Source organism: Pseudophryne corroboree, chromosome 10 (assembly GCF_028390025.1).
Source record: "Pseudophryne corroboree isolate aPseCor3 chromosome 10, aPseCor3.hap2, whole genome shotgun sequence".
Lineage (NCBI taxonomy): Eukaryota > Metazoa > Chordata > Amphibia > Anura > Myobatrachidae > Pseudophryne > Pseudophryne corroboree.
This window is the reverse complement of record NC_086453.1, coordinates 373,573,030-373,593,775: the sequence shown is the minus strand read 5'-3', so window position 1 is coordinate 373,593,775 and position 20,746 is coordinate 373,573,030. Positions and strand designations below refer to the sequence as shown.

Below are 20,746 nucleotides of genomic sequence, written 5' to 3'. Positions count from 1 at the left end.
GATTCTGAGTGTTGGAGACTCTACCTGATGAAATCACATCCAAAGTTCTGAAACGCGTTGTGTTGAAACAACTGTAAATTCTCTATGCAGGTAGTGCAAGATTCCTCTGGCCCTGGGAATTGTGACACCATCCTCATGAAGCTAAAGTCCTTATCAGGACCAGTTATTTCACTACCACAAATAAGAGCGTAAGGGATATCTACTGGGATTCAAAGGAACCCAGGAAAGTGTCTTGGAATCATCATGGTTGTTATTATTATACATACTGTTTAGGTACAAGTTCATACAGACAAAGTTCAATAAATTAGACACAATGTAAAAATTTGAAAGAACATTTTAAAATCACAGAAGAAAATATAATTACATGGAAACAGGGCGACTGTTTTATGTACAGATGTGGGATGGGGCTAAAAGTCTTTGTCCACATTTTGTTTTCTTTGAGGAGTAAAACGGTTAAATAATCCTTTTGCCAAAATCCTTCAATTCAGTTTTGAAAAAACAAGACAAAAACAACTTCCAGTGTCGTACGTAAAATTAGCAGCAGGAGAGCTGAACCGGCCAGCATGGAACGGAGGGGGAGGTGGGAGGCACGCGGACACTCATATCATCACATCATTCTAAACCTGAAAGCAAACAGAAGGTAGATTTTTCTCCAAAGACACCATGTCGGACGAGACAGGGCTGACTTGTCAGCATTTTTCATATACGATTCATTTTTGCTTTCAATTTTTTCAAAAAGGTGAAGCTCAAATCAATTTATCAAAAGCAGAGTCAAGATCGGTCTTTACTTCCAAATCAATTTGTACCCAACACCAGATTATAAAGGTCATTAAATCTGCCGCATCGCAAACCGTTCCGATACATGCACCGACCCTTTACACCAAAGCACAGTCAGCTAAATGTGTAATCAAAATCTTAGCAATACAGGAATATACAGAATTTACGTGAATGATTGAACAGAAAAAATAAAATAAAAAAATATTGTAAAAAGTTAGGCTACAGCAAGAGCAGCATGTATGGGCCCATCAAGAAGTTTGGATCTCCAGCTATATCATATAAATAAAATCATGGTTTATTATTATGTCCACTTGGGGGTAATCTACAAAAGAATTGTACTAGAAAAAAAAAATGGATTATTGTTTGGCCAAAAGAATATATTTCATAAATTTATTCATATTTCCTTGGCGTTTTCTTTAATCCAATGGAACCCCCGAATTGCCCATTAGCATCGTAGCCTCAATTTTTAATCAAACAGCTGGTGAAAAAGCCTCAGACGTGACAGCCTTTCCAAAAACTACATGAAAGAGAATAACTACATTAAGGAGAACAGAGGCATAAACTTGAATCAAAAATCAATCCGTAGAAATCAGATAATCCATATTCCCATTAAAATGCCATTAGAGATTGCAGAGGAGCCTTTGAACAGATGCAAGACTTCAACAGGTTTTTAGTAATGTGTTAGTTGTGTATTTAACAGTAGCAATTAGTGGGTAATTACATACAGTATATCCCATTTTACCCAAGTTCCAATTCATTTAATAATATGTATTTATCCCAATTATTACCACTCCTGTCCCATTACTATGAAAATTGAGTGAACACAGAATGGTCTTAATCCAGGGTCTGTGCTGCCCCCTGCAGTCTGACTGCAGAAACACAGCTGGGCAAGCTTCCATGCAACGTACAGTACACGGGGGACGGTACATTTACAGATGACTGGGGACAGGTGGAATTAGTTTGGGAGCACAAGAGGCTGTTAGAAGTTATAATAACAACGTTAAAAGTTAGTATAACAAACAGGAGTGATTGTTAATGTATTGTTTTAGAGAGTGCCATATTTTACCCAATAATATAACTGTGATGTATAAGATGGATAATTCAGGATTTGCAGAGGGGTAAGACTGACACAGGTTATGTTATAGTTCCACGGCTGAGAGAAAGCTTTGCATCTGAAACAGACTCTGTACCAAGCAGCGAAGTTTGGATTTCAGCAGCATCCGCACCAGTAACGCTCCAGAATAAGAGAGATATACTCACAATGTACATTAAACTACTCGGCTATTCCAGAGAGACTGTGCTTTAATGTCAGACTATCGCTATAAAAACAGTAAGAACAGTTCAGATAATGGGTTATCCCACCGAGCCCCCTTCTCTCGTCCTATCCCCAATACACAAGGTGCCAAAGTATTTTCTGGTCATCTGGATTCTAAATGATCTTTAGCTGCCCCTCTTCCCCTAAATCACCCATCCTGATGCGGAGTTGGGAATAAAGAGCGAGCCAGTAACTTTGCACATCGGTAAAACCGTGCTGCATTGCTAGGAAGGGGAAGATTTACAATATGTAGAGACATTTACAGAAGTGTTCTCATACATCTAGCCTGACGTAAGTGAGCCGCCAGATCTTTAGTGACTATATCGCCGGGTGTCTTTTTTGAAATATGTTTTACGCGAAAATGCGGCTTATTCACAATGTGGACCGCGCTGAATAATTTGATATGAGACACTTGTAAATCTTTGTGCGACCGAGTCTGTATACGGAGCACAACGGACCTTGGCATGGAAAATAGTCACAGCTGTTGCAATGTAACACTTCGTATATATAGAGATATAAAGGCTCAGTTTCATTGAGACTAAGACATTTTCAGGTGAAAAGACGCAAAAAAAAAAAAGTCGACAGCGCTAATTGCACGGGAACTTGCGCGCCAAGATGGGCTGTTTGGGGTAACTGTAGAGAGGTGTTCAAACGGAAATCTATATTGCAGTATAAAAATAAAGCTTTATTTGTGTGCTACATGCAAAAGCAGCCCGTATTTACACTGCATGCAAAAACATAAAATATGTATATATTAACCCTTTGCAGTGCAGCCTGTTTGTCCTGGTGCGCAGTCACTTCCTCTCACTTACTTTATTCCCAACTCAGAATCAGGCGCTAATTCCATGGGAATACGAAAAGGACTATACACACCGTGCAATTTTGGCTATGTACAATTTGGACTATACTAGAATCTAGATTGTACATATTCTAGTCAAAATTGACCTGCCTGCACAGTCTATTTTTTCTTGCGATGCCGACCCCGCGGGAGCGCGCAACAGCATCGCAAGCCCTATACACGCGGTGCGATATGTACTAGGTTTTCTACCGATATGGACTATATAGTCCATCTCGATAGTTCAAATCGCACCGTGTGTATGCACCTTAAGACCCATGAAACACAAAGATTAGCGGACACCCTATAACGGGTCTCCCTGGAGGTGTAACCCATAAGAGAAGCGACCTTACCCTCTGGCCTTTCTGCAACACGAGCACATTTCTTTAATCTCCTTGTACACCAGACGCAACAGAAACTGGAAGAAATCAGAAGCACAGTCAGACAATATTCATTGGGAATTCCACCATTTTTACACATGGGTCATCAGAACACAACAACCCCCCCCCCCCCCCCCCCTCACCCACCCAATCGCCGGAATCCATGTATAGCCATTGCCCACCCCGTTACCAGCGTCCCAGCAAACTTACTACACAAGCTAAGAGATCGGACGTTATTAACATGTAGAAGACGTAGTTCCAGCTATGGGAGGAGAGCACCGAGGCGAGGGCGGGTCCCAGAGCAGCACCTGGGAACACAAACCAAACGTGGGTCAGCACCGTGATCCAGCAGAACATCTACTGCAGACCAGTCATGTTTAGGAGAGCCCCATATGGGAACCATGAAACCGTCTATATTGTATAAATGTAGATTATGCTCCTTATTACCAAAAAATAACTAACTATTAAAAATAAATAAACCCTACAGGTATACGCATTGGAGGTGCGACAATAAGCTCTAGAAACATAGAATTTGATAAGAAGAACCACTTGTCCCATCTAGCCCCTCCGCATGTCTCCACTGGTTTATGTGGGCCTAGATTTCTGTTGCGTCGATTTACTGCGAGAGAGGAGGGCGTTTGCGCAGAGCAGAAGCTGGCAGGGCACTGGGAGAACTGGGGCGAGATCATTGTTAGGAGAAGGCGTAGGTGAACCCCTGGTTGCACAGAGCAGTGGAGACAGGAAACTGTGCCAGATTGAGGCCATAAACCGGTGGAACGCGTCACAGGCATTAATCTTTGGGGCACGCTCTACGGATTAAATTAATCCAGGCTAATATTTCAGTTGGAACATGGAAGAGATCGCTTTAACGTACGGGCCGGCTGCAACGTCAGCGGAAGGTGGACTTTGCCGTCAGGAGACGCACTGTATAAAAACGTACAGTATTACGCCGGTAGGAGGTATAAACCTTTGTGGACTACTAGGTGCACCATCCGGGGGCAGTGGAGCACAACCGGCGCGTTTCACTGTGCAGATTGAGTGCACTTCATAAATAAGTGTGTAATAAAAATAAAATAAAAATTGACTACTATTTTCCTTTCAATGCCTCTGCTATCATTTTATCAACACATTGACGTGTGCGGCCATCACACTGACCTATTGATCCGGATCCATCAATAATGGCAGTGACAGTAGATAGAGCCTTGGCGTTCCCATGCAAGGATTCATGTGTTCCCTGGGGGGGTAAAAAGCCACAACAGACAATGAAGATTCCAATTGATTCCTTCCATCAGACGCGGCCGCGGCTGCCAGCCCACCGTCCCCTCAACTCATCAGTTGTTTTTTTTTTTTTCAAAAGTATTTTTATTTCGATTTTACAATTAAAACATTTTAAAATACAATACCAACAAAGCAGTAATAAAAAAAAAAATAGATGAATGGCGATACATTATAGAATAGTTATAATACAGGATGTTATATTCATAATATTAAAATCACAGAATATCAGCAAGATATATAACCACTCAGGAAAGAGCAGTCTCTTCAAGGAGAAAGAATAGAAAAAGAGAAAAGAGAAAAGGGAGAAGAAGAAGGTATAGAAAAGCAAGAAAAGGGAAGGAAAAGGTAGATAAGGTAAAGAAAAAAGGAGGGGGGGGGGGGGGGGGGGGGGGGGGGGAGAGAGGGATGGATCGCCTGCAGCCCAACAACTACCAACCATTTTAACTCAATCGAATGGGGGGGTCAAATAGAAGTGTTGTAGTCTCATACCATAAAGTTGTATGAAAACATTTGTGAATCGGTTTCTTTATTGAAATGTTTAAAGTATCAATAAAAGATTCCCATACATCAAAAAATTTCTCAATGCGTTGTTCTTTATGTAGTGAAGTCTCCATCCAGTCCATTTTAAATACATGAAATAGTTTATCCTTAAACATTTGTAATGAAGGAGGAGATGGATGTATCCATTGTTGTAAAATAAATTTTTTTGCCACAGCTGAAAGAATCAACAATAATTTACGACATCCCGGGGATATTCTAGAGGTGGTTGTCAGTATACCAAAAATGGCCCATTCCGGAGACAATGGTAGAAAATTAACTAGATCCGAAGTGGCGAATTGTTTTACTTGAAGCCAGAATTTTTTAATGTGAATACAATCCCACAAACAGTGAAAAAGAGTCGCCTCAGGGCGAGTGCATTTCGGACATGTCGAGGTGGAAGACATTCCCATTAATTGACAACGAGAGGGTGATAAATAACCCCTATAAAAAATTTTGAAGAACATTTCCTGATACATAATGGTTGGGAGGGTATGATTGGAATGTAACAGCGCTTTTAGAATAACTGCTTCACTAAGATTAGGAAAGTGTCTCTGCCATCTGACAATTCCAGTGTCATAGTGGCCTTCATAATATGGTATTCGCAGTATTTTGTAGAACATAGAGATAGCCCCTCTAGTATTAAGCAAAGATTGAAAGGCAATATCTAACTGGTTCGTCCAATCCATGGGAGAAAGATAAGAAATTACTTTGGAAACATAATGTTGCGCCTGCAAAAAATAAGAATTTACTTACCGATAATTCTATTTCTCGTAGTCCGTAGTGGATGCTGGGAACTCCGTAAGGACCATGGGGGATAGCGGCTCCGCAGGAGACTGGGCACAAAAGAAAAGCTTTAGGACTACCTGGTGTGCACTGCCTCCGGCCCCTATGACCCTCCTCCAAGCCTCAGTTAGGATACTGTGCCCGGACGAGCGTACACAATAAGGAAGGATTTTGAATCCCGGGTAAGACTCATACCAGCCACACCAATCACACCGTATAACCTGTGATCTGAACCCAGTTAACAGCATGATAACAGAGGAGCCTCTGAAAAGATGGCTCACAACAACAATAACCCGATTTTTGTAACAATAACTATGTACAAGTATTGCAGACAATCCGCACTTGGGATGGGCGCCCAGCATCCACTACGGACTACGAGAAATAGAATTATCGGTAAGTAAATTCTTATTTTCTCTGACGTACTAGTGGATGCTGGGAACTCCGTAAGGACCATGGGGATTATACCAAAGCTCCCAAATGGGCGGGAGAGTGCGGATGACTCTGCAGCACCGAGTGAGAAAACTCCAGGTCCTCCTCAGCCAGAGTGTCAAATTTGTAAAATTTCACAAAAGTATTTGACCCTGACCAAGTAGCAGCTCGGCAAAGTTGTAAAGCCGAGACCCCTCGGGCAGCCGCCCAAGATGAGCCCACCTTCCTTGTGGAGTGGGCTTTTACAGATTTTGGCTGTGGCAGGCCTGCCACAGAATGTGCAAGCTGAATTGTACTACAAATCCAGCGAGCAATAGTCTGCTTAGAAGCAGGAGCACCCAGCTTGTTGGGTGCGTACAGGATAAATAGCGAGTCAGATTTTCTGACTCCAGCCGTCCTGGAAACATATATTTTCAGGGCCCTGACAACGTCCAGCAACTTGGAGTCCTCCAAGTCCTTAGTAGCCGCAGGTACCACAATAGGCTGGTTCAGATGAAACGCTGAAACCACCTTTGGGAGAAATTGAGGACGAGTCCTCAATTCTGCCCTGTCCGTATGAAAAATCAGGTAAGGGCTTTTACAGGATAAAGCCGCCAATTCTGACACACGCCTGGCTGAAGCCAGGGCCAACAGCATGACCACTTTCCATGTGAGATATTTTAAGTCCACAGTGTTGAGTGGTTCAAACCAATGTGATTTTAGGAAACCCAAAACAACATTCAGATCCCAGGGTGCCACTGGAGGCACAAAAGGAGGCTGTATATGTAGCACCCCCTTAACAAACGTCTGGACTTCAGGCACTGAAGCCAGTTCTCTCTGAAAGAAAATCGACAGGGCCGAAATCTGGACCTTAATGGATCCTAATTTTAGGCCCATAGACACTCCTGCTTGCAGGAAATGCAGGAATCGACCCAGTTGAAATTCCTCCGTCGGGGCCTTTTTGGCCTCGCACCGCGCAACATATTTCCGCCAGATGCGGTGATAATGCTTTGCGGTTACATCCTTTCTGGCTTTTATCAAAGTAGGGATGACTTCGTCTGGAATGCCTTTTTCCTTTAGGATCCGGCGTTCAACCGCCATGCCGTCAAACGCAGCCGCGGTAAGTCTTGGAACAGACAGGGTCCCTGCTGGAGCAGGTCCCTTCTCAGAGGTAGAGGCCACGGGTCCTCTGTGAGCATTTCTTGAAGTTCCGGGTACCAAGTCCTTCTTGGCCAATCCGGAGCCACGAGAATAGTTCTTACTCCTCCCCGCCGTATAATCCTCAGCACCTTGGGTATGAGAGGCAGAGGAGGGAACACATACACTGACTGGTACACCCACGGTGTTACCAGAGCGTCCACCGCTATTGCTTGAGGGTCCCTTGACCTGGCGCAATACCTGTCCAGTTTTTTGTTGAGGCGGGACGCCATCATGTCCACCTTTGGTTTTTCCCAACGGTTTACAATCATGTGGAAGACTTCTGGGTGAAGTCCCCACTCTCCCGGGTGGAGGTCGTGCCTGCTGAGGAAGTCTGCTTCCCAGTTGTCCACTCCCGGAATGAACACTGCTGACAGTGCTATCACATGATTTTCCGCCCAGCGAAGAATCCTTGCAGCTTCTGCCATTGCCCTCCTGCTTCTTGTGCCGCCCTGTCTGTTTACGTGGGCGACTGCCGTGATGTTGTCCGACTGGATCAGCACCGGCTGACCTTGAAGCAGAGGTCTTGCTTGGCTCAGAGCATTGTAAATGGCTCTTAACTCCAGGATATTTATGTGAAGTGATGTCTCCAGGCTTGACCACAAGCCCTGGAAGTTTCTTCCCTGTGTGACTGCTCCCCAGCCTCGCAGGCTTGCATCTGTGGTCACCAGGACCCAGTCCTGAATGCCGAATCTGCGGCGCTCTAGAAGATGAGCACTCTGCAACCACCACAGGAGAGACACCCTTGTCCTTGGGGACAGGGTTATCCGCCGATGCATCTGAAGATGCGATCCGGACCATTTGTCCAGCAGGTCCCACTGGAATGTTCTAGCGTGGAATCTGCCGAATGAGATTGCTTCGTAGGAAGCCACCATTTTTCCCAGGACCCTTGTGCATTGATGCACTGATACTTGGCCTGGTTTTAGGAGGTTTCTGACTAGCTCGGATAACTCTCTGGCTTTCTCTTCCGGGAGAAACACCTTTTTCTGGACTGTGTCCAGGATCATCCCTAGGAATAGAAGACGTGTCGTCGGGATCAGCTGCGATTTTGGGATATTGAGAATCCAACCGTGCTGCCGCAGCACTACTTGAGATAGTGCTACTCCGACTACCAACTGTTCCTCGGATCTTGCCCTTATCAGGAGATCGTCCAAGTAAGGGATAATTAAAAAACTCTTTTCCTTCGAAGGAGTATCATCATTTCGGCCATTACTTGGTAAAGACCCGGGGCGCCGTGGACAATCCAAACGGCAGCGTCTGAAACTGATAGTGGCAGTTCTGTACCACAAACCTGAGGTACCCTTGGTGAGAAGGGTAAATTGGGACATGGAGGTAAGCATCCTTGATGTCCAGAGACACCATATAATCCCCTTCTTCCAGGTTCGCGATCACCGCTCTGAGTGACTCCATCTTGAATTTGAACCTCTGTATGTAAGTGTTCAAAGATTTTAGATTTAAAATAGGTCTCACCGAGCCATCCGGCTTCGGTACCACAAACAGCGTGGAATAATACCCCTTTCCCTGTTGCAGGAGGGGTACCTTGATTATCACCTGCTGAGAATACAGCTTGTGAATGGCTTCCAATACCGCCTCCCTGTCGGAGGGAGACGTCGGTAAGGCAGACTTTAGGAAACGGCGGGGGGGAGACATCTCGAATTCCAATTTGTACCCCTGAGATACCACCTGAAGGATCCAGGGGTCCACTAGTGAGTGAGCCCACTGCGCGCTGAAATCCTTGAGACGGGCCCCCACCGTGCCTGAGTCCGCTTGTAGAGCCCCAGCGTCATGCTGAGGACTTGGCAGAAGCGGGAGAGGGCTTCTGTTCCTGGGAACTGGCTGTTTGCTGCAGCCTTTTTCCTCTCCCTCTGCCACGGGGCAGAAATGAGGAGCCTTTTGCCCGCTTGCCCTTATGGGGCCGAAAGGACTGCGCCTGATAATACGGCGTCTTATGTTGAGAGGCTACCTGGGGTAAAAATGTGGATTTCCCAGCAGTTGCCGTGGACACTAGGTCCGATAGACCTACCCCAAATAACTCCTCCCCTTTATAAGGCAATACTTCCATATGCCTTTTGGAATCAGCATCACCTGACCACTGCCGCGTCCATAACCCTCTTCTGGCAGATATGGACAGCGCACTTACTCTTGATGCCAGTCGGCAAATATCCCTCTGTGCATCACGCATATATAAAAATGCATCTTTTAAATGCTCTATAGTCAGTAATATACTATCCCTATCCAGGGTATCAATATTTTCAGTCAGGGAATCCGACCAAGCCACCCCAGCACTGCACATCCAGGCTGAGGCGATTGCTGGTCGCAGTATAACACCCGTGTGAGTGTATATACATTTTAGGATATTCTCCTGATTTCTGTCAGCAGGTTCCTTAAGGGCGGCCGTATCAGGAGACGGTAGTGCCACCTGTTTAGACAAGCGTGTGAGCGCTTTATCCACCCTAGGGGGTGTTTCCCAACGTGCCCTATCCTCTGGCGGGAAGGGGTATGATGCCAATAACCTTTTAGGAATTATCAGTTTTTTATCGGGAGAAACCCACGCTTCATCACACACTTCATTTAATTCCTCAGATGCAGGAAAAACTACAGGTAGTTTTTTCTCACCAAACATAATACCCTTTTTAGTGGTACTTGTACTATCAGAAATGTGTAAAACATTTTTCATTGCCTCAATCATGTAACGTGTGGCCCTACTGGAAGTCACATTCGTCTCTTCATCGTCGACACTGGAGTCAGTATCCGTGTCGGCGTCTGTATCTGCCATCTGAGGTAGCGGGCGTTTTAGAGCCCCTGATGGTCTTTGAGACGCCTGGACAGGCACAAGCTGAGTAGCCGGCTGTCTCATGTCATCAACCGTCTTTTGTAAAGAGCTGACACTTTCACGTAATTCCTTCCATAAGCCCATCCACTCAGGTGTCGACTCCCTAGGGGGTGACATCTCCATTATAGGCAATTGCTCCGCCTCCACATCATTTTCCTCCTCATACATGTCGACACAGTCGTACCGACACACAGCACACACACAGGGAATGCTCTGATAGAGGACAGGACCCCACTAGCCCTTTGGGGAGACAGAGGGAGAGTATGCCAGCACACACCAGAGCGCTATATATATGTTGGGATAACACTATACAGAGTGTTTTTCCCCTTATAGCTGCTGTTTATATTATACTGCGCCTAATTAGTGCCCCCCCCTCTTGTTTTACCCTTTTCTGTAGTGCAGGACTGCAGGGGAGAGTCAGGGAGACGTCCTTCCAGCGGAGCTGTGAGGGAAAATGGCGCCAGTGTGCTGAGGAGATAGGCTCCGCCCCCTTCTCGGCGGACTTTTCTCCCGCTTTTTTCAGGAATCTGGTAGGGGTTAATATACATCCATATAGCCCTGGGGGTTATATGTGATGTATTTTAGCCAGCCAAGGTGTTCATATTGCTGCTCAGGGCGCCCCCCCCCCCCCCAGCGCCCTGCACCCATCAGTGACCGGAGCGTGTGGTGTGCATGAGGAGCAATGGCGCACAGCTGCAGTGCTGTGCGCTACCTTGGTGAAGACTGATGTCTTCTGCCGCCGATTTTCCGGACTTCTTCTTGCTTCTGGCTCTGTAAGGGGGCCGGCGGCGCGGCTCTGGGACCGGACTCCGAGGCTGGGCCTGTGTTCGGTCCCTCTGGAGCTAATGGTGTCCAGTAGCCTAAGAAGCCCAAGCTGGCTGCAAGCAGGCAGGTTCGCTTCTTCTCCCCTTAGTCCCTCGATGCAGTGAGCCTGTTGCCAGCAGGTCTCACTGAAAATAAAAAACCTAAAACTAACTTTTCCTAAGAAGCTCAGGAGAGCCCCCTAGATTGCACCCAGCTCGGTCGGGCACAAAAATCTAACTGAGGCTTGGAGGAGGGTCATAGGGGGAGGAGCCAGTGCACACCAGGTAGTCCTAAAGCTTTTCTTTTGTGCCCAGTCTCCTGCGGAGCCGCTATCCCCCATGGTCCTTACGGAGTTCCCAGCATCCACTAGGACGTCAGAGAAAGGCTAAATTATGAATTTGTAAAAAAGAAAATTTAGACTGAGCCTGAGAAAAAGTAAGAGCACGTTGCCTGTTTGCATCAGTAAGCTGACGAACTGCAGTAAGCCCCTGTCTAGCCCACAAAGTAAAGGGGGTCGAAGCCAAACCATGCTGGAAGTTTACATTACCAAGTAGAGGAAGAAACAAAGAGTATGAAGTGTTAAGTCTCCACTTATTGCGGACCGTATGCCAAACCGACCATGCTGACATTAAGAGAGGGTTGTCTAATATTTCTGTTGGGATTTCAGGTTTATGAAAATGCAAGAAACAAAACTAAATCTATATTGGTAAGAAAGGATTGTTCCACTAAATAATTAGAATATAATTCAGAATGGGAAATCCAGTCTTTAATATGTCTACACACAGCAGCATAATTATAGACTTCCATATTTGGAAAGTTAATGCCACCTTCAGATTTGGTTCTTTGTAACAACCGAAGACTAAGTCGAGGTTTTTTTTTTCTTCCAAATAAATTGTCGGAAAGCCGCATCAATTCGTTTAAGATCCGTCTTAGTAAATACAAGTGGCAGAACCTGAATAGGGAATAACAATTTCGGAAATGTAATCATTTTTATAAGGTTAGCTCTTCCCAAATAGGATAACTGTAAATGTTGCCAATCCTCCAGCTCCTTAAGAGCTGTATCAATAGTACTTTTTATGTTAATGGTATATAAATCATAAATATTTCTAGGAAGACGAATCCCTAAGTAAGGGATATATGTATCTACCCATTTCAGACCACCAACTTGCAATGCACTCCTATGCAATGAAGCACTTAGGGCCATAATAGTAGATTTGAAGTGATTTATGGAAAAACCTGATATCTTGCCGAAGTCTTCTAATTTAGAAAGAAGGGGCAATAAACACACATGTGGATTAGAAATAAAAAAGAGAAGATCATCAGCAAAGGCGGCTATCTTAACTTCTGTACTGCCATAGAGCATTCCTCGGAAAAGGGGCCAGGATTGGAGAACTCTTAGCAAGGGGTCTAATGCAAGGTTAAAAAGCAAGGGGGATAAAGGGCATCCCTGTCGAGTTCCTCTAAACATTTGAATAGGGTCACCTAAAAGACCATTGATTAACAATTTAGTTCTGGGGGAGTTATAAAGATATTTAATCCAATTAATGAAAGAAGCGCCAAACCCTCGCATTTGTAATACAGTATATAAGTGGGGCCATAAGACTTTATCGAATGCCTTTTCGGCATCCAAACTTAACAATATATTAGAGGAGTGACCCCGAGTCGCTGAAGAATATAAAGCCGCTACCGCCAAGCGGACATTGCGAACCATGTTCCTACCGTGAGTGAAACCAGATTGGTGTGACGTCAGGAGACTCATCAGTTGTTAAACATTCAACACGAGTCAGACAGACGGACGGACACCGAGAGGTAAAAACGCTAAATAGGAGACATATTCCAGAGCGAGAGCGGATATCTTACCAGATCTGCAGACACGGCGGTGGTGATGAGTGAATACGGCCCGTTCACCAACATCCCGCATATAATTAGCATGGCTGGGGAGAGAATAAACCAGCACTGTGACATTTCATACACAGAACGCCGTTATAGGCGTGACACACATACAGCGAGAGATACACTTACCGATCGTGACGGAGAGGTCCGTCTGCCCAAAGTGGTTGTATATGAACAGCTACAAAGTAAAGGGAAAGTCACATTGGGGGAATGTGGGATTCGGGGAAAGCCGTAGCATCTTATTCAGAGTAGCTGGGTGACACAGCACCAGTAGGGGGCGCAGAAGATTTAATGGGGTGGGGGGGTCACCCAATACAAGATGTGCCTGTCTGACCCATTTGCGTAGAGGTCGTTATGTGTGAAGTGAGGAGGGGTCTTCGCTATAAAGGACCCCCTGGCTGTTTCAGCCAATCACGGCTAGAGTATCTGTAAAATCTAATGTGGGTACTCACCAGGTGGGCACTTACCATGGGGGCAGTAAGAATCAGCATGACGCAGCAAGTGACGGCTCGTCCATTTATTAAATCAGATATCGCCCCAGCCAGGATGCCACCTGGAAGAGATTTTATGCAGACGTTAGTGGCGTAACGCAAGAACACACACAACTATGAAATAGATTTGGGTGGGCACAAGCTGCATAACATTTGCTATACAACCCCCCCTCCCCTCCCCCGACAGAGAGTGCTGAATACGGAGTGCGGGAGGAAAGGACTTGCATACATGTAAAAGGTCTTCTATGAAAAGATGAGAACATTGGTGAGGTCACCCGTCCTGACCCCAAGAACCTGCGCTGTTCCTCTGAGTGTATGCGGTGCAGTAACGATACAAGCCGGACCGTGCTCAGAAGAGCAGCGGCCTGGAACGGGCGATGCAGTGTGCTGGAATACCATTGTGTAGACGTATACAGACACCGGATAGAAAAGGACACATCTTACCTATAATGCCACCAGCGTCAAATAGAGTGGACATGTCTCCGGCCTTCTGGGGATCAAAGTGAGCTGGAAGAAGAAACCACACGTAAGCTGCCGGAGAAATACTGAATTACAGGGCAGAGACTGAAGCTTACCGTAGATTCCTCGCAAATGATCAGAGGAAAAAGTGCGAAATACGGTGTAAAGTGTAACAGCATAAAGCACCTTAATGCCGAAATCACTTCTAGACAAAATTGTAATTATGTAACAGAGGGGGACATTTACCAAACAGCGATAAAAGTGGAGAAGTGACCAATCAGCACTGAAGTAACATCTATAATTTGCATACTATAAAATGATACAGAGCTGCTGATTGGTTGATGGGGTAATTTCTCCACTGGCTCACTTCACCCCTCTTATCACTGCTTAGTAAATGTCCCCCAGAGAACGGAAATATGAAGAACAACAACGGGGAGAGACATCGCAATCTTAGAAATATTCCCATTATAGGGCCCTTTATACTGTCACTGCTTTTCCTGTAAAGTTCCGTTCAGTTTGTTCCCTAAATCACTTTTGTGTATTATTTACAAGAACGCTGTAACCTTTCCTACGTTGCAGACCCGGCTTTATCGGATTCAGGATTTGCTAAAATTTCTATTGTCAGATCAGCCAGGAACCAGGAGACGCGCAGAACACTCTGATCACCAGGTCCGAGTTATATGGACTAGCTTCCAGATTCTATGGATTTAACCCTCTCTCCTCTCTAGTATACGGCTGTCGTTATAATACAGCCTGATATAATGACATGTGAGATCCCCGCACCACACAAGCAGTCGCCAATCTCCATACTATAACCAGTAATAAAGGAAGAATTGTCCTGATAATTGAGTTGTCATGATGATCATGGGGACTAACACTTTACCATCCAATGAGGACCCCCCCAAAAAAAAAAAAAAAAAAAAATAGAGGAGGGGTCTTAGAGGTAAGACCCCCATAAACCAGGATGGAAATTTCAAACTCAAAAGCATTTATTATTTTTGGGTACGCTGCACAGTGTGCAACAAACACTCCAAAAAAATGTTCCCATGAATTTCTAGAATGACCAAGTAGCAAGAACGCAGACATTCAAGGTAACTAGAATATTCGGTTCCTTTCACACTGGTTTATAGGCCGAGATCTGGCAGTATGAAAGCAGGTCAGATACACACTGACCAGCCCAAGTAATTCAGCCCTGACCAGTTGTGATGATGGAGGCCCTACAGCAGTACAATGTGTGGTCCCAGGACCCTATGTCCACCGAATAATGGGAAACACCTTACCTACTTTGGAGATATACAGGGGCAGCCAGTAGAGGAATGTATAGCTGACCAGCTTAGCAAACAGCAGACACAGTGAGAATTCCACCACGCCCTAGAGCGAGAGACCACCAGTCAGCAGGCAGATCACGATACAGACCACATGCACTCTCTCTGTGAGGGGACCCTACTTACCGGGATCTTAAGGGCCCCCCAGAAACTGATGGCCTGCGGGTGCTCAATAGTCTCTTGTGGAATCCCAGGATCCTCCATGGTATCACCAGCCTGATTGGTAAATATGTTCTCTGTGCTGCTGTTCATGACTTGGATGTTTTCCAGATCATCCTTCTCTCCAGCCTAACACGGAGATACATTTATTTTTATTGTCATCACATACACGGCGGCATAAGCACAAATGATGCGTTCCGGTGACCAGAAACGTGGAAGGGGTGGCATTGCTCTCTGCTGGGTATGTAGATATATACCGTCAGGTATAGAGACACCCCCATAAGGGCTCCAGACACCCAACAGAGCAGACAATCTGGGGTCAGAGCTTTATGTGGCAATACAATAAGCTTGTACACAAACACAACTCACGTTCTGAATGGGAGGAGAGCAGCCGATGTCTTCTGGATCTGCCCAGGAAAGATAGAGAGAATTAGTGTAACGGATAGGACGGTATACATTCCGGAGCCCAGATATAGTATAGTCTCATAGTGACTGGTGATCAGCCAACAATTCATTTATGGAGGATTGTACGTTGCGCGTTACCAGGTCCTCCAGCTGTATACAGCTGGAGGCCTCCTCATCTATCCCTTTAATAGGATTAATTGAGGCAGGGCATCCGGACTTAGTCCCCTGCTGTAATCCCCTGATGTATTGTTCTCTCTGTATTGTATTGCAGCTGGGAACAATAGATGAAAGGCTTATGCTAATAAGCCTTGGTGCACCTAGGCACAGCAGAGAAGCCAAGATGAGCGAGGTCCATCTGTATTCTGCTTTACCATATGTGAACGTGTGTGCGAGGAGAGGGAAGGTAACCCGGCTAATTCCACGTGCGAATGTTCAGTCACTGGCCAGTGTCTTCTGCAGGTCAGTGCCGGGCGGGGAGGGTTAGGTTGCATCAGTGGATGGTTAGAGTTAGACTGTGGCAGCAGATGGTTAGAGTCAGGCTACGGCCTAGGTGTCTGGGATGGGGTTGGCTGTGTCAGTGGATGGTTAGGGTTAATCTGCGGGAGGGTTAGGCTACAGCAGCAGATGGTTAGAGCTCAGCTACGGCTGGGCGGGGAGGGTTAGGCTGTCAGTGGATGGTTAGGGTTAGGCTATGGGAGTGGAGGGTTAGGTTGCGGCAGTGGATGGATAGGGTTAGGTTACGGGAAGGGAGAGTTAGGTTGCGGCAGTGGATGGATAGGGTTAGGTTGCGGTAGTGGATGAATAGGGTTAGGTTACGGGAGGGGAGAGTTAGGTTGCGGCAGTGGATGGATAGGGTTAGGTTGCGGTAGTGGATGAATAGGGTTAGGTTACGGAGGGGAGAGTTAGGTTGCGGCAGTGGATGGATAGGGTTAGGTTGCGGCAGTGGATGGATAGGGTTAGGTTGCAGCAGTGGATGGATAGAGTTAGGCTACGGGAGGGGAGAGTTAGGTTGCAGCAGTGGATGGATAGAGTTAGGCTACGGGAGGGGAGAGTTAGGTTGCAGCAGTGGATGGATAGAGTTAGGCTACGGGAGGGGAGAGTTAGGTTGCAGCAGTGGATGGATAGCATTAGGCTATGGGAGTGGAGGGTTAGGTTGCGGCAGTGGATGGATAGGGTTACGTTACGGGAGGGGAGAGTTAGTTTGCGGCAGAGGATGGATAGGGTTAGGTTGCAGCAGTGGATGGATAGAGTTAGGCTACGGGCGGGGAAGGTTAGGGTTAAGCACTAGAACAGTTTCCCAACCTCTGCTCTCAAGGCACACTATCAGTCAAAGGTTTAAGACAGCTATACTTTAACACTTAATTAGTACCAGAGTTAACCATACATGCTAAAGAATGGGTATCATCAAAATCTGGACTATTAGTGTGCCTTGAAGGCCAAGGTTGGGAACCAGTGCACTAGGGGAAGGGTTAGGGTTAGGCACTAGGGGGAGGGTTAAGGTTATGCAATAAGGGGAGGGTTAAGGTTAGGCACTAGGGGGAGGATTATGCACTAGGGGAAGGGTTAGGGTTAGGCACTAGGGGGATAGTTAGGCACTAGGGGGGATAGTTAGGCACTAGGGGGAGGGTTAGGGTTATGCAATAAGGGGTGGGTTAGGGTTAGGCACTAGGGGGAGGTTAGGGTTAGGCACTAGGGGGAGGGTTAGGCACTAGGGGGAGGGTTAGGGTTAGGCTCTAGGGGGAGGGTTAGGGTTAGGCACTAGGGGGAGGGTTAGGGTTAGGCACTAGGGGGAGGGTTAGGCACTAGGGGGAGGTTAGGGTTAGGCACTAGGGGGAGGGTTAGGGTTAGGCACTAGGGGGAGGGTTAGGGTTAGGCACTAGGGGAAGGGTTAGAGTTAGGCACTAGGGGAAGGGTTAGAGTTAGGCACTAGGGGGAGGGTTTGGGTTACGCACTAGGGGAAGGGTTAGGGTTAGGCACTAGGGGGAGGGTTAGGCACTAGGGGGAGGGTTAGGGTTACGCACTAGGGGAAGGGGTTAAGGTTACGCACTAGGGGAAGGGTTAGGGTTAGGCACTAGGGGGAGGGTTAGGGTTAGGCACTAGGGGGAGGGTTAGGGTTAGGCACTAGGGGGAGGGTTAGGCACTAGGGGGAGGGTTAGGCACTAGGGGGAGGGTTAGGCACTAGGGGGAGGGTTAGGCACTAGGGGGAGGGTTAGGGTTAGGCACTAGGGGGAGGGTTAGGGTTAGGCACTAGGGGGAGGGTTAGGGTTAGACACTAGGGGGAGGGTTAGGGTTAGGCACTAGGGGGAGGGTTAGGCACTAGGGGGAGGGTTAGGGTTAGGCACTAGGGGAAGGGTTAGGGTTAGGCACTAGGGGGAGGGTTAGGGTTAGGGTTAGGCACTAGGGGGAGGGTTAGGGTTATGAAATAAGGGGAGGGTTGGGGTTAGGCACTAGGGGGAGGGTTAGGCACTAGGGGGAGGGTTAGGGTTATGAAATAAGGGGAGGGTTGGGGTTAGGCACTGGGGGGAGGGTTAGGCACTAGGGGGAGGGTTAGGATTAGGCACTAGGGGGAGGGTTAGGATTAGGCACTAGGGGGAGGGTTAGGGTTAGACACTTGGGGGAGGGTTAGGGTTAGACACTAGGGGGAGGGTTAGGGTTAGGCACTAGGGGGAGGGTTAGGGTTATACAATAACGGGAGGGTTAGAGTTAGGCACTAGGGAGCCGCCATACCTGGTAAGTTACCACTAGACCACCAGGGAAGTTTTGTCAAGATTCTAATCAGTTTATCACTTAGCTATGAGGACAGCTATAGTCGGAGTGAGGACAGCCGCCCCTGACCACTACACATTAGGGAACGCAACATAGGGTCTATGTACTAAGCCTTGGACAGATATAAAAGTGTACATAGATACAGTACCAGCCAATCAGCTCCTGTCATGTCACAGGCTGGGTTTAAGAAAAGTGACAGTTAGGAGCTGGTTGGCTGGTACTTTATCTCCACCCACTTCATCTCTCTCCAAGGCTTAGTACATAGACCCATACATCACAATTACACAGTAAGTCACTTTGTCCCAGTGAATTATAATAAAAGGCCTGAGTCAGAGACATAGGCCAACCCAATGGATTCCGTACATCGCGGATGGTTGCTGTATCTGCGCCCGCACAGGAACATCACTGAGTAGGTGCAGACCGGGGGCAGCACATCAGGGAAGCTGACAGGGGGCGCTGTTTACACAAGACGCCTCCGGTAGCAACTGCCGCTGCGCACAATGACTCAGATGTTAAGCGACCTGCGACCAACTCTGAATCAACCCCAAAGAACCCAAATTTATGAAGTTTTACTTGACATAATAACATAACTGCAACTTGGGAGGAGACATCTTTTCAGTAATACACCCATTAAAAAAAAACAGCTCTTTACGAAACAGACAAATATGCCCCAAAACGGGTGTCTGCTTCCAACACATCCCACTCTATGAACACGGAACATTAATAACTTACATTCAATTAGAAAGAAGAAGCAGACTACTCCTAATGAACCGATTATAATTCCTGGCACAATGAAAGACAATCCCCAGGCCGTGGACACGAAGACCCCCGCAATTAGCGAGCCCAGTATATTCCCGACGGCTGTGTGAGAATTCCAGATCCCCATGATGAAGCCTCTCCTGTAAAATGACACAGGTCAGTTAATGATGGTAAAGGTTCTGCTCAAATACAAAGGAAAAATAAAGTGTTGGGTTAATGTAAATATGAATGGTGCCAGGAAGTCTGGTTGCAGTGCTGAATAGTTAGCACAGTCCCATTGTTTCCCTTCTCTTCTCTAATAAGGATGCCTTAACTTCCTCCCAGAGTACTCTCTCCTGTTTTATTGAAACAGGACGGTTCTCTGACAATACACTACAGTAGCATTGGTCCAGCTACCAGAAAGAGGAATGTACTGTACACCTGAGAGAGGGTTGTACTGTACACCAGCAACGAGAGAGAGAGAGAGGGGCGTAATGTGCACTGGCCACGAGAGAGAGAGAGATTCTCATGAGAGAGAGAGAGAGAGAGAGAGAGAGAGAGAGAGAGAGAGAGAGAGAGAGATGTACTGTACATCGGCAACCAGAGAGAAGGTTGTACTGTACACCAACGAGAGAGTGAGAGATTTACTGTACACCAGAGAGAGGGTTGTACTGTACATCAGCAACCAGAGATGGGTATGTACTGGAGAGAGAGAGAGAGAGAGAGATGTACTGTACACCAGCAACGAGAGAGAGAGGGGCGTAATGTGCACTGGCCACGAGAGAGAGAGGGCTGTACTGTACACCGGCAACCAGAGAGAAGGTTGTACTGTACACCAACAACGAGAGAGTGAGAGATGTACTGTACACCAGAGAGAGAGGGTTGTACTGTACACCAGCAACCAGAGATGGGTATGTACTGTACAGAGAGAGAGAGAGAGAGAGAGAGAGAGAGAGAGAGAGAGAGAGAGAATGAGAGGGGGGGGGGCTAATGTACACTAGCCACGAGAGAGAGAGGGCTGTACTGTACACCAGCAACGAGAGAGAGAGGGGCGTAATGTGCACTGGCCACGAGAGAGAGAGAGATTCTCATGAGAGAGAGAGAGAGAGAGAGAGATAGAGAGAGAGATGTACTGTACACAGGCAACCAGAGAGGAGGTTGTACTGTACACCAACGAGAGAGTGAGAGATTTACTGTACACCAACAACGAGAGAGTGAGAGATGTACTGTACAGAGAGAGAGGGTTGTACTGTACACCAGCAACCAGAAATGGGTATGTACTGTACAGAGAGAGAGAGAGAGAGAGAGAGAGAGAGGGAGAGGGGGGGGGGCTAATGTACACTAGCCACGAGAGAGAGAG

The 20,746-nt window shown here is 46.7% G+C and overlaps 1 protein-coding gene across 2 annotated transcripts in view; it reads right to left on the bottom strand.

Moving 5' to 3' along the window:
* Window positions 1–316: 316 nt before the first annotated feature.
* Window positions 317–20,746, bottom strand: part of SLC37A2 (solute carrier family 37 member 2) — a 34,845-nt gene continuing 14,415 nt past the window's right edge. Inside the window, exons 7-18 of one of the 2 annotated variants that reach the window (XM_063943756.1) lie at window positions 19,381–19,547; window positions 15,847–15,884; window positions 15,445–15,606; window positions 15,274–15,364; window positions 13,979–14,041; window positions 13,511–13,596; window positions 13,173–13,221; window positions 13,011–13,084; window positions 4,463–4,541; window positions 3,518–3,615; window positions 3,281–3,345; window positions 317–623 (exon numbers count right to left, since the gene is read on the bottom strand). In XM_063943756.1, coding sequence (XP_063799826.1) covers window positions 608–623; window positions 3,281–3,345; window positions 3,518–3,615; window positions 4,463–4,541; window positions 13,011–13,084; window positions 13,173–13,221; window positions 13,511–13,596; window positions 13,979–14,041; window positions 15,274–15,364; window positions 15,445–15,606; window positions 15,847–15,884; window positions 19,381–19,547 — 988 coding nt within the window. In that variant the 3' untranslated portion in view covers window positions 317–607. Of the gene's footprint in view, window positions 624–2,035; window positions 2,097–3,280; window positions 3,346–3,517; window positions 3,616–4,462; window positions 4,542–13,010; window positions 13,085–13,172; window positions 13,222–13,510; window positions 13,597–13,978; window positions 14,042–15,273; window positions 15,365–15,444; window positions 15,607–15,846; window positions 15,885–19,380; window positions 19,548–20,746 lie in introns of those variants that run through there. The other variant, XM_063943755.1, reaches the window with a different exon arrangement.